The sequence below is a fragment of the Bacillus rossius genome, chromosome 12 (genome assembly GCF_032445375.1).
Source record: "Bacillus rossius redtenbacheri isolate Brsri chromosome 12, Brsri_v3, whole genome shotgun sequence".
Taxonomy (NCBI): domain Eukaryota; kingdom Metazoa; phylum Arthropoda; class Insecta; order Phasmatodea; family Bacillidae; genus Bacillus; species Bacillus rossius.
Genome location: NC_086339.1, coordinates 44,964,854 through 44,979,632, shown reverse-complemented (window position 1 = coordinate 44,979,632; position 14,779 = coordinate 44,964,854). Strand labels below are relative to the sequence as shown.

Genomic DNA, 14,779 nt, shown 5'->3' with positions numbered 1-14,779 from the left:
CCCTATTCTTGATTGTTGCACTTAACATTACCTATCATTTTCATTATCTTCACTTTTCGTCACCTATAATTTTCATTCATCTATGCCCGTGATCATCTGTTTCTGTAACCAATTCCTGGTACACATCACCAAAACTATACTTATGTGTGTAATTTGAGAATTCTGTGTATTTAATTCTGGAAAGGAGATAATTTATTGAAGGAAAAAAATTGAGTACATTGTGATTTTGAAGAAAAAAAATTGTTTATTTTTGTGTCTGTTGGTAATTTTTGTATTCATATCTTTTATAATTTGAGAAATATTGCACTCATTTTGACATAAGTTTTTTTAAAGCCCGCTATGATCTTGGGTTTTTAAGCATATGGTTGGTACAGTATCCTGTAATCTGGTTAGAATGAATATTGAGCCTTGAAGATTACACTCTGGTTTCTTTTTTATCATCATTTGCTGGGTCTTCTGTTTTTGCAGCTGTTCAATCATGTTATCAACTATAATTTTAATTAGGTATTGTGTGAGTGTTTACTAGTTGAAAGGAAAGAACAGATGGAAGTATAAAATATTATTGTGGGCATTAAGGGCTTTAAAATACTTTGTTTTAAAATATGAACTATTACAGGTTTGATAATAGTTGTGTAATCAGACTAGCTTATTTACATATTGACATATGTAAAAACTATCATCTGCAAAAGTAGATTCCACACATGAATTTTGAATATCTACTGGTGTACAGTTACTTAAGATACAGCCTACAGTCCACAAGAATTGAGTTTTTTTTTCATGTAATGCAAATTATGTTGACAAATCCCTTTCATTGATCACTATTTCTGTTTGCTTGAACAAGTTTATTTCGTGGGCCAGGCATGAAAATTGTAGTCTTGTGACAGAATACATATCCAGAGATATTAGTAGAGTCCAAATTGAGCATGTACTGATGAAAGTGAGGTCAAACAAACCAGACTTTCTAAGCAGTGACGGGACAATTTCTGTTCGCAATATGGTTGTCATAATATCCACTCGTTACTTTCTTTAGGACAAAAACTAGAAACTGGTGTTTTAAATATGGTGTAACAACTCCCAACTTGTTTTCACCCCCGTACCCTAAATACTATCATACTTATTTTCTCTTCCACCCCCCCCCCCCCCCCCCAACCACAACAAGATGTTCTAAACTTGTTGATGGGTAGAGTCTGACGAGAGAAAAACAGAGACACATAACAAGGCATGCAGTGGAAAGACACCAACTCACAACTCGCATCTCGGAGGAAATGGGTTACAAAGATCTCAAGAAAAATCCATTATGTAAGTGCTAAAGGATGTTAAAACATTTTTTTTATATCCAGAAATTACACTTTTCAGCTTTTTTTTGTATGTTTTTTTGTGTGTGTTGAAAGAAAAAGTTTGTGTTGGTATGTTTAGTTATATTGTGCTGGAAAATGATCTGTAGGTGAAGCCGGAAGAAAAGGAGGCGTACGAGGAGTTCTGGAAGTGCAACCAGTACGTGTCTGGGAACTACGACTCGCGCCGGGACTTTGAGCTGCTGAACCAGGCGCTGGAGGGAGCGGTGCGCGGGCAGGTGGCCAACCGCCTGTTCTACCTGGCGCTGCCGCCGTCCGTGTTTGACCAGGCCACCGTGCACATCAGGAACGGCTGCATGGCCTCCAAGTGAGTCGGCGCGTTCCCTGGCCGGCGTCGCTCGGGGTGGTCCATGTCACCACGTGGCCTTATCGGTGTGACTCTTGTGTTCAGGGGATGGACTCGCATCATCATCGAGAAGCCGTTCGGCCGCGACGCTGCCAGCTCCGAAGCCCTGTCCAAGCATCTATCCTCCTTGTTCAAAGAAGAACAGGTGTATCGAATTGACCACTATCTGGGAAAAGAGATGGTTCAGAATTTAATGACTTTAAGGTTAGTCCCTTTTGTGTACTCATTATTGCTGGTGGGGTAGGTCATTGCTCGGATGGTGGTAATGCAAGTGTATTGCCGTAGGTGTGTTTTTTTTTTTTACTTTTATTCATTACCCAGTGATACCAGATGGTGAACGAGTTAAAATTCCCAGAGCTCGCAGAATTTCAATGCAAGTTGATGAATTTGTTTGGTTTTTGGTTGATGTGTTAGAGTTAAGTGCATCAATATGCTAAGACTCACAGTTGAAGCATATTGAGTTTCCAAAAGTAGGACTTACAAAGTAATTCTATGCTAAATGTTAAAATACAGCTGCAGACAAACTGATACACAAAGCAAATAATAATAATATTAGCTTTGTCAAAAAATTTAGTTTTGTTTGGTTTATTGAACTCATTAGATCTTTTTAGTCTGTATGAGTTTGTAAAATGAGTCATGTCATGTTACAAAAAAAATTAAATTAAAATAATGATACTATAGCAAATCTAACATTTATTATCTTCTAATTCATCAGTGTGCTACAGGCTATGTTGAATCAAATCTACACATAAAAAACAAAAATAGAATATGCTCTGAATACATTGATCTATTATTAATTTCACTGGTTGCTCACTGCAGTACAGTGTGTTAGTTAAGGGTGTAATGTTAGTAAAGGCTTTAATGAAGTCATGACTACGGTTGGTTTGCTACATTCAGTGCCATGATTACGGCTGAACTTGGTCAAAGTTGGTGAGGTTGTGATGGTGACAAATTGAAGCTAATGGTTTTTCAGGTATCTTGCTTTCTTTGCTGTTCGTAACCATTACTATAAAACCTATTATATATCTATTCTCGCATAGAAGGTAGCCTGTCAAAACTATCGCTGCATCAGCTTAGTGCTCTGGTTATTTCATAAACATGCATTACCCAGAAGAATGTAGAGAATAATGGTCATATTATACAAAAATTACAAAGAAAATCAATTATATTTTTCATTGTATTACAGTAGTAATGATTTATATTTTTTATGCAAAAACATGTAAAGGTTTTTTTTTTCTTTTGGTGTTTGGTTGCATTATTTTGCTTGGAAATTATACTGGAGGTACATATTGATTGAATGAAACAAATAAACGGTAAATGTTATCATTCAAAGTTCTTATACTGTATTTATATTTCTTGTGCCTACAGAGTTTTGGTGCAAATGAAGTACAAAATTGTAGATATGTTAATACATTACATTTATATTTTGTTTTAATGCTTATTGTAGGCCATTTTTACAACATAATAAATATGTCCTTAATTTAACTTGCCCAGTAAACTAAAAAGCAATTAAATGTTTGTGTGTCATGCACACCTTTTCAGTACGTGCACAAGAAAACGCAAAACAAATTATTTAGTGTACAGGCATTTAATTATTTGGTAGCGTATCCCTTACCTTTAATGACTCCCTGGCGTCTCTTTCCCTTGGAATTAATAGATACACAGGTCGCTGGCAAGCAGCAGGACTGGTTATGTCCCTTTCTCTTGAGTCCACCTACTTCTTGGTATTAAATATCTCATTTTCTTTGCAAATATTCCTGTTAACAATAGCCCATAAATGTTTTATATGATTTATGTCTGCCTATTGTGAAGAGGTTTTTAGTTGATTTGGAACATTACAGATTAACCACTTCCTATTGATGGTGACTGTATGTTTATTGTCGTTCTGCTGAAAGTACATAATTTACTTCTGGTACTTCCAACTTGCAAGCACTTATTTCACTTTTGCTTTTAAGGTGGCTGCTTGGCTATGCCGCCAAAAGGTGTGCAGAGCTCAGAGTATTTACACGCCATTTACAAACCGTTCAAGATTTAACGAAAGTGTCTGATTATGAATAGCATTTAATGCTGTTGCACTGGCTTATACAGGTTTTTTTTTTCATGGTTTGTCCTTTAACAGGTATTTTTTTGTACAGTGAAAAAGGCTAAAATTGGTGTTTTCACATACTTTTTAGGTCTAAAAAAATTCTTACTCTTAGTATTGTAAAAGGTATAGGGAAGTGTAGGTACCTTTGTCTTTAATATTCCAGCATCATTTATAGGGTCGCAGCTTAAGTCCCATAGAGACGCGTTACTGACAAGAAGACTGCACGCCAGTTCTGTGCTTGGCGCGTAGAGCCGAAGAGACGTGTGCTGTGAGAGCCAATGTGGTCCTTAGCGCCCCCATGCCTTGGGAGCCATGGGCCCAGCCAGGCGGCCCCTTAACTCGAGGTTTATAGGCCAGCAGTGGCCGACCTCACTCTTTCTTTTTGAAACTTATCAGAGGGCCAGACATTGTGAATAAACATTGAATTCCTAAAAATTATATTTTGTTGTGTTATTCTGTAGGGTAACCAATAAATACAATATGTGGTATGTGATGAAAGGAAAAAAAAACATTCTTTTAAAAGTAGTATTTATTAAAATATTAATAAAAAAAATTATTTCTAAGAATAATTTCCATGAAAGAATACAACAGTTTTGCAGGCCGGATCTGGTTCATGGGCTGCCAGCCAGCTATTACTGTTGTAGACGATATCACCCACAATGTCATGTAATCTGTAAATTGAATTTTCCCAGCTCCTTTGGTGTATATATAAGTCTTTCAAATGAATTTTAGTTCCTGAAAAATTTCTCTTAATCTATAAAGTTTTTAAATTCTTGAAAGGGAAAAAAAAAATATTTGGTTTCACTTATTTCACTATGCACCATTCTATCAGGTTAGTTTACACTTCTAGTTTATGTTTCCTGTCCCTTTAGTTTAATTCATCTAGTGAACATAATATCCAATTAATAAATATGGCAGCAAAGTCAAACCTTTAGTTGGAATGCCATATTAATTAATGGAATATTGAAATTGTTAGTTGTTTCATGCATATGTGAAAAACTTGTTGTAGTAATTGGTTATTTTATTAAAATTCAAACTATGATACATACATAGTAAGTGAACATTATGTTAATCTTAAACATACATTACTTGGGTTTCATCAGGTAACCAGACATCAGTCAATGTTATTGTGATCACATATACAAAAATTATTTCTCTAGAAATTTTGAATTGTTAGTTTTGCTCAGTTTCACATTTCCTACATGATAAGCTTATTCAGAAACATTTTTTTTTTGTTTATGTAGATCCTGCATGTGTTACTTGTATACAACTTGATTTTTGTTACAATTTGTGGTCTGAGGCTGTGTATGTGCTAGTGACATCATTTTTTTTTTGGATTTCATATAGTGCTATTCCTGTTATTTTATAATTTTATTTCTGTATTTGTTATTAATTATGTATCAGTATATACTGTGTAACATTGTAGCCTGATTTTTTTTTAAATAATGCATTTTATTTTTAATGCTATGGGTTTCGAAGAAAATATACTTATTTATTGGTTGCACGAAGTGTGTTATACTGTAAACTTGCTATTAACTAATAGATATTGCTCAACCTAGCACTATATTATGGCAGAGATATTTTTATAGATTAAAGGTTTTTGTGGCTTTGTCGTAATGATGTAAGTGCTGGGATTGCCAACATTGAGGTAGTTTCCAAACTTGAGTGCTGACTGAGTGCTCAAAATCATGAGTCATAAAAGAAGTTGGACTCGAACGCTGTTGGCATGTGTGACCACTGAGGACCCATTGCTTTAGCAACATATGCAAAAATGTCAGCCTACTGACATTAGTACATTATTCACACACACATTTTCTTGCTGATTTATGATTGTTGTTGTTCAAAACGGATCACCAAGTTTATTACAAATATTTGTTGCAAAAATTAAGCATGTCAACATGACACTAGTTTGCTTTAATAAGTAGGTACTATGAAGCAATTCAATGTCGTATTTGCCTAAAAAACTACTATCCTTATAATTATGTAACATAAAAAACAATTGTGCAGTAACCCCTGTTTTAAAAAATATTACCTAATATTAGGGTTGTTATATTTTTTCTATTACATGTTTACTTCTCCATGGTGTACCGTTTTGACTGTGCATTCTTTCTTCTCTGTATTACTCTCTATTCCTGCGAGATCAGTTGTGCGATGCAAGCTGACACTAGGGTTAACAGGGATGCCAACATGTTTTACCTTTTTTTCACTACCACATTTGGTTGTTAAAGGGTATTGTTAAAAGTACCTATTTTTCTATGATCTCCAGACACCTTTTCTTGCCAGATTTCTTCCATGTTCTGCGTGAAATTATCATTTAATTTAAACATCTTTCTATTCAAACGTGAAACATTCCCCTTACTGAGGTATAAATAAATGTGAGTTTACATCGTCATCAAACAACTGTTAGCATATAAGGTAAAAAACAAAAGGAAATGTATCCAGGTTGCATTGTCTTCTGTTCCCATCCTTAGTGGACACCACAACCCGAATACCCAAGTGGGAGCTTGAAAATTCCTGAAAAGTAAATAATCAGTAATTCAGAATAACTTCCAACACTCTCAAACTCAAGTGCCGGGGTTCTTAAATGGACAAAAGCTAAAACCAAGAGTCAAAATTATGAGAGTACACCTACCCCTCGAAGGAACACTGTCTGATTTGCGCTGAATTGAAGTAACGATGCCAATAAATCATGGAATGATTTGAAGTAGCGCTGTCATAGATTTGAAAGATCACTTTATTTAATTTAATTGAATTATTTTTTTCATGCACTCACACTTGTGCAGTATAAAATACAATGCAACATATCAATAATGTGATAAATCAACAAACTGTATCGTACTCTTCCCTTAGAAAATATTCGCTTCCTTCGTTGCGTATTTACTTCAGCTGATTTAATATAGTTCAGCGGCTTATATTACACAGAAATATCTCTTGACTTCCAAGTGTTCAGGTAATGTTTATATTACGCCATTCCGTATGCCAGCAACAGTTCTGGTGAGAAAAGCCAGAAAGAAGGTTTCAGGGCTAGTTTTCTTCGCACTTACCCTGGACACGCTAGTGACAAATCTTGGCAGACACACATTTGATAAACAATAAAGTCGGAAACTACTTTAAGAGGTTAAATAATCTTTCTAATAATAGGAAATGTTAAGTTTATGCTTTTTTAAATATTATTATAACTTAAATAGATCTATATTAATAACATCATTATTTTGCAACTCAGAAATGTTAGCATCTTTTTAGGAATGTTATGCCCAAGCTAGGGGGTTATATAAACTGTGCAGTCCATGAAATTTTTTTTACACTGTAATTTAATTTTAGGTTGTTTAGTCTCAAAAGTTTATTCAAACATTTATTTTAATGTACTTCAAGTGTATTTAGACATATTAAGTACTGTAAATTGATTTTAACGGGCATAGTGTCTTGATTAAAATGGTAGTCAGCAAGCACACTTTCCTGAATGAAAAACAAATTATTTTGATTAATATACATTCTTATGGGGAAAAAAGACATGATTGGTTACCATTGTTTTGATTAGTGCTTTTGTTTTCCGGGAATGAATTAAGGCATTACTTCGAAGGGCAGGTGTGGTTGGAGTAAGCGATAATGCTTAGTTTCAAGTCCATATCAACACATCTGAAAATATTTAGATGGGGCATATGCAAATAAATATTGTATGTCTAGAATTGGCACTGCCCAATAATGTCTAGTAGGGCTAATAGGTGAGTGGGATTATACAAAAAGACACTTAAAATCAACTGACAGCAAAAAAAAGACACCTTTTTTTATGGTTAATGATATTTTATCTTTGCATACATTTTTCCCTTGCATATTAGCAAACTGCAGGAAATTAATTTTTAAAATAATTATTGTGCATAAATAAACAACTGCAAGGTAATTGAAATGCAAGTGACAACCAAACAAAATTGTTGTTATATTTTTTATCCACATTTCAATGCATCTGACATGCCTATCACAGAAAATCACTCTTACGTAATCAGTTTAGGACACATTATTTTTTTTCTTTAAGGAAAGTGGACATGTGTTCTAGTTTGTTATAAAACATTTCCGCGCTGTTAACGAGGCTACAAAACGAGGAAATGCCCATGTAAAGAAGATGTCTTGGTACCCTAAGTCTACACAAAGGATAGTTTCTATAGAGTCTGTTACTCTGCTACATTCCAAAACTCCTAGACAGTGTCACTCTGACTAGTGTCGGCTCCACATTGTCTTCACTGTACCATCTTTCCATGTAGCGTGGACACCATTTTCTCTTCTCCTTTCTTATATAAGGTTCACATATTAGACTCCTTGTCACCTTTTCACCTGCACTATACTGTGTTTCTTGACACTTGCAACTACACTGATTTCTCTTATCTTGCACGGGTTAAAATTTACATTTTTATTTCATGCCTGACTCTTGGCAGCAACTCAGGTAGGTCTTCACTCTGAGTGGAGGGTTCATGTTTGTAACTCTTTTCACCAGTTCAACAGTGTACTCTGGTGTTGTGCTACATCTTCAACCAGCACTGTGAGTAAAACATGTAATCTTTAATAACAAATGGCTTCTGTGCTGAATTCTGGATTCTGAAGCTCAATATTTTATGATTATAGCACGTTCTCACCAAGCGCTGTTAAGGAGGGGATAGCCTATCCGAGCATAAATTTAATTTTATTTTAATTTTATAGGGTACATTTATGTTAACATAATAACTTTGTTAAAAATTTTTTCTTAAAAAGTTGTTTGAAACTATTATATAACGTATTTGAGACCATACATTTGTAACTATTCTAAGCCTATCTTTGACTTATGTATTTAGAAGGGGGCCTAAAAGTAAAGTTTTGCAACTGAGCCTTTCTTTATATAATAGCACCTCCTGAGAAGTCTTCCTGGAGGCCCCCCCCCCCCCCACCCTCCGCCCCCCACCCCATCAGTTTACACAATAGATCTGTGGCCTGATGACAGGAGTCATTAAAATGTGAGAAAAATTTTGCTATGACACCATAAATGTACTATATTTTCGATAGTTACCTTTAGGGCTGGGCCGATCACTAAATTTGTCAATCATTCCGATACCAATCATTTGCGCCGATCATTGCCGATCAGACAAATTAAGAATTATATAGCTTGTTTGATGTTAATAATAAAAATCTAAAAAATCAACACTTAATATTCTATGGCTGTGGTTTCGTAAGTGCAATAGACGTTAGTTAAAATTAGTATTATTTCATAAAAATCGAAGTTTTTATTGTGAATTATTAAAAATTCCGTAAAATAATGGTTTGGCATGTTTTAAAAATACCCATGTGCAAATTAATACTATAAATTCGTATTTTTGTTGATACGTGATTGTAGGCCTACCTTATTTAGTTTTTTGTAAGTAAATTTGAAATGTACAACTTTGCATTTTTAAGCTTAATTCAGTATTATTAATTTTGATTTAGTATGTAATGATCGGCATTTGGTGATTTGTAAATAATTTTCAGATCGGTACCGATGCTGATGTGTTAAAATCTGCCGATTATTGTGATCGGTGATCGGCATCGGCCCAGCCATAGTTACCTTGTTAAGTTCTTTCAGGAGACAGTGATAGATCTGAAAGAGCTTGGGTATTAATTTGTGTTACTCAAAAAACTGTGTGAAAGGCGAAAGATTGGAGAGAGGGGGGGGGGGGGGGGGGGGACATAAAAAATCGGATTAGAATGAGGTTTTTTGGACTAGAGGGTTATTTAGGACTAGGAGGGGGTTATTTTGAACCAAAAGAAGAGGATTATTTTGTAATAGAAAAAGGTTATTTTCGACTTTTATTTTATTAGAGACTAGTGATGATACAAAAGAAATTGTTTAATTATTTCAGAATATTGTTGGGATGGTAGGATGAGTCATACTAATAGTCTCAAAAAAATTTTGTACGTTATTGCACCTTTCAGTGATGAAATAACAGCTATCCCTAAAGATTGTAATATAAGTTTTGGTGAAATTAATTGAACTAGTGTTCAGTCTGATCCTACTTTTTGCCTCATTTAACTTTCAGGTAGTCAAGTCATAAATTAATGATGATGTTGAGTGAGATGACATGAGTAATAGAAAATAATTTTTTTGTGTTTGTATGGTTGCAAAAAGAAAAGTTTATAATGACAAACTTCTGACATTGTATTGGGTTGTGAACCACTTGAATACCAACCAGGTGCTTATAAAAATGAGTCATGTTGAGGTTGACTCAAACCACCAACCCTTTCCTCCCCATGTTAATGTGAAGCCTCAGTAATCAAGGTGTAGGAAGTACATAACACTGTTCTGAAATGTGAGTCTTGTTAATGTTTCAAAACTTTTGCCCACCATGCATTAAAGTTTTAAAGTAGACATGGTCTGAAGCTATATGTTTTAATATTATACCATGTTAACTGACTGGTTATTTACCTTTTATTTCAGGTGTTAAAAAGTAAACAGTCAGGTAAGTTCACAGGTTGGTTTTTTGTTGCACATGCTTGAGACATGACTATTCAGTATTCATTGTTGCTTAAAGCAGCTACGAAGTTTATGTCCAGTACAACAGCATTGAGGTTCAGTGTGTTGTGTGTTTTTCTTTGCGATGCCAGTACGAACTTGGTGACTATGATTTCTCTATGCTTCGTGCTTGTTATTGTTGTGCTTGCAGAGTTGTTTTTAGACAGCATGATTCCTTATGTCAGTGGTGTAAAGAGTGTCTTCATTTGTAACATAATTATTCTGCTTGTGAGATTCCTTGGCATTAAAAGATGCATAATATATGCTTGAAGTTGTTGACACTATTTTCAACAACCGGTCCACTACGTAGTTGTGGCTGTTGGTAGAAAAAGTTATTCTGAGCTAATTATTAGACAGTCTTATGGAGACGTGTCATCCAAGTCAATTGCCTTCTCCATCCCTTAACAAGCAGGTGTTCTTGCTGACTTCTGCTGAGACAAACAACTGTAGCTAAACAAACCAGATCTACATGTGCATGCTGGTTTCCGTGACAAACAACTACATGTAGCTGTATTTTCATGCTATCATGCTACCTTATACAGTTTTTCCTGCTCATAACTAGACTTTCAGCAATGAGCTTCCTAACTGCCCAGTAAAGCATTGTAGTTCTTAATGCAGTAACACATTCTTAGACACTCCTTCTCCATATGTTAAACATCTTTATAAGTGTGTATATATAGTTGAATTTTGTTTAAAAACTTGTATGGCAAAACCATATTGCATGTGCCAGTGTGTACATTATAGTAATTGCTTTTAGTGCATGTATGTCTTAATTTTATAGTTTGTTACTATTTTCATAGTAGGAACTTAGAAATAATTGGTCACAAAATAAAAGTTTCTGGAGGCAAAGACCTTGATAGATTACTACAATTTCAGATATACTTTTACTTTTATGTGATTGACACCACGAACTTATATATTAGGAAAACATAATATATATTGGCTTACAGGGCAACAGAATAGTGCACTTCCGTACACTGACACACTGTAGAAGCAGCTGTCAGCCGTCACTCCCTGCAGTCTGACCAGCCAGACAGCAGCTGGGCACAGAGAGCAGCACCGCAGTGCAAGCAACAGGCTAACATTCCTCAGGCCTATCACATTTCCAGTAATGGCTCTAGACATGCAACTATCAGTTTTATGTCAGAGGTGTCCTGGTATAAGAACAGGCTTAGTAGTCTTCACACCTTCTTTCTGGCTGTTATAATTTATTTGTATCCTTACTCACAAGAAGGTAACTACATAAAATAAATACTTTTTTTCCTTCAATGAAAAATATATATAAAAAGCTTATAATTACACAAAGTTCTGCATACAAAACACAATATTATGGAGATTTTTGTTCTAATAATTGTTAGTGAGTGATATATTTAAATACAAAGAGTTCAATCGAAATGCACAGGAAATTTATTTTTCTCATTACAATCACTGATATGACAGTCTGCTACAGCTAATTATATTTTAAAATACAAGTTTGGAAGCTTTGATGTTTTTTCTCCAAATTTATTTTAGTGGGCTACATTTTTCTGTTAACATTTTCATGTATTGATTGATCTCTTGCAGACTCTGAAAATTTGTCGTGGTGTTGCAGGTTTGGAAACCGTATATTTGGTCCCACTTGGAACCGAGACACTATAGCATCGGTTTTGATCTCTTTCAAAGAACCTTTCGGGACACAAGGTCGAGGCGGCTACTTCGACGAGTTTGGGATCATCAGAGACGTGATGCAGAACCACTTGCTGCAGATCTTGAGCCTGGTTGCGATGGAGAAACCAGCTTCAATTCACCCTGATGACATTCGCGATGAGAAGGTGAAGTTGTACTGTAATTATTTACTGTGGGACTGAATTGTATGTATATAGTTACAGTCCCTTTGGCTTTATCAACTGGGAGGAGTGGAGGGGGGAATTACTGTGTCTTGCAGCACTATTATAAATAGCATTTAACTAAATAATTTAATTTTTCATTGGTGCATATTGGTGATGTGTCTTGTGTCTTGAACGGATGTACACATTACAATTGCCAATATCGCATGTACGTTTACGTCAACAGGAGTGAGAGATAGGTACACTTTGTCAAGTCCGTTTCATTAGACATTAACTAGGTGCTAGCTCATATTTGTCACAAAATGTTCCTTATATATACATTTTACCCTCCACTTTTAAGCTCTTCTACAGCCATTTATATTCAAAATATTTTCAGTGCTCTGAATCCCTCACTCATTCACACACTCCATTTACTCACTCACACACACACACACACACCACACTACACCACACACACTACACCACATACATACCACACCATACCACACCACCACCCACCCCTTAAAAAGGCAATTTTAACACAATTTTCATGTCATGAAAGTAAAAAAAAATTTTATACTGTACAGCAGTGCTAAAAAAAAATAGAACTACACATTTTTACAAAATAAATTTAACTTAGTTGAAAGATCAGGGGCAGTCTGAAACATATTATTTTGGCTATAGCTCCTGTGTTTTTATCTGAAAAGGGATTTGGAGGGGGGGGGGGGGGGCTGTTTGTATGTTTATCCCCCCTCCCTTCCCCTCGCTCCCATAGAACAGCCACTGATCCGGTTCTGTTCCTGTAAGATTATTTATACATTATTGTTATTTAACCTGGGCTTAACGTCTCATCAAGAGTGAGATCATTGGAGACGGTAATACACAGCAACACAGGCCAGCTCATCAGGGGAGGAATAAGCCATGGCCTGTAGTAAGGTAACATCCCAGGCATTTCCTGGAGTGGTTTCTGAAAACCATGGCAAACCAAAATCAGGATGTCCAGTTCAGGATTTGAAACTGGGTCTCCTGGAGCGTGAGTTCACTGCGCCACCTCGCTCCATTCCCAGAGGATTAAAGCCTGGATATTTTGCATGTGGGCAACTTAGCAGACATTGCTGTTGGCCTCAAAGTACTTCTGTTCATCCCACAAGCGCACATATTTTATGCTCCATCTCATCTCATCTCTCATGACCCCATGTCTGCGAAAATGTTTACTGAAATTTACATTGCAACAGCACAAATCATCAGAAAAGTTTAAATGGAACAAGTTGAAAGCGAATAGTTTGAAGATCATTTATTATATATGTACGTTACTGTGTGTGCTTTCGATCACGGCAGTTTAGTTTTCCCTTGTAAACAACTTTTTGGTGACTATGCGAAAATTAAGTTTATTTTGCTATCTGTTCCCTTTAAAACTTTAATGAATAAAGCATTAAAATTAAGTTTCTATACTGAGGTTTTAACATAAATAATCAATGGATTACTGTGTCATTTTTAAATTAGTTTTAAATTAATGTACCAAATTCCTATTAATATGGCAGCGTTGTGCATGTAGCATGTTCAACAATGTTTTAGAACCTCAAATATTTAGGAATGACAGTTGGTGGCACTGAATTTCAAAAAAATTGTATTGTAAGCGTTTTTATTCTTATTCCTAACCGAAAAAACTTGTTTTGAAAATAGCTGCTTTCGTTTCAAAGAATTATTTCCGATGAAAATCTGAAATTCTAAATGTTAACCGCAATTAAACACAAAGTTCAAATGTGAATCGTTTAGTTAAATCTCACCATAAAAAGAGGACATTTTCAGATGCTTCAACATACACACCTCTTAATCAAGAACCAAAATTTTAATGTTCAACTTTAAACAATTGTGAATTCACTGCAAAATTGGATGGATCAAACTGTTTTCATCACGTGAAATAATTAAGTCATAGTTAATGTATAAAAATGTAAGCATCTCTGACATTTTATTTAGTGTGGTGAATATTTAGTTATTTTTTCCATCATAGTGGGAATAATTTTTTTTTTAAACATTTCAATCTTTTTACGTTTTCCCAGTTTTCACATGTTTTCCCGTTGGTCCGTCGGCACGTGCGGCAGCGAGGTCCAGGTTGCGACGGTGGAAGGTGAACGGCGTGATGCAGGTGAAGGTCCTGCGCTCGATCCCGCCGCTGGCCCTGGGTGACACGGTGCTGGGGCAGTACGTGGGGGACCCCGCCGGGGAGGGGGAGGCCCGGCTGGGGTACCTGGACGACGAGACGGTGCCCCGCGGCTCCAGCACGCCCACCTTCGCGCTGTCCGTGCTCAGCATCAAGAACGAGCGCTGGGACGGGGTGCCCTTCATCCTGCGCTGCGGCAAGGGTGAGCCGACCACGCTCCGGTGCTCATCTCCTGAAATTGAGAGAAACACGAAAATAATGCACAACTACATTCTTAAAGCACAGTTTTGTGTTTACCACTCTGATGATACACCTCATTTCCTCTTTGTTGTATTTTAGACAACACTGTGGCAGCAAACTAAAAACATTTTGCCTCACCCCAGAATTTAAATAATTGTTCTCTCTTCACGTAAAAATTATTTTAGAAATTTTATTCACTAGTTGTCAATTATCTGTCTCCATCAGCTCTGATATAATAATTGGGTGAGTTTTAAAGGTTACTTATGTATATTACATAT

General features: G+C 35.8%; 1 protein-coding gene across 2 annotated transcripts in view; it reads left to right on the top strand.

Annotated features, from left to right (window-relative positions):
- LOC134537902 (glucose-6-phosphate 1-dehydrogenase) overlaps nucleotides 1–14,779 on the top strand; it is a 156,814-nt gene that overhangs the window by 110,419 nt on the left and 31,616 nt on the right. For both annotated transcript variants that reach the window (XM_063378842.1, XM_063378840.1), the window contains 4 exons: nucleotides 1,445–1,662; nucleotides 1,747–1,905; nucleotides 11,887–12,106; nucleotides 14,247–14,463. In XM_063378842.1, coding sequence (XP_063234912.1) covers nucleotides 1,445–1,662; nucleotides 1,747–1,905; nucleotides 11,887–12,106; nucleotides 14,247–14,463 — 814 coding nt within the window. The remainder of the gene's footprint in view (nucleotides 1–1,444; nucleotides 1,663–1,746; nucleotides 1,906–11,886; nucleotides 12,107–14,246; nucleotides 14,464–14,779) is intronic.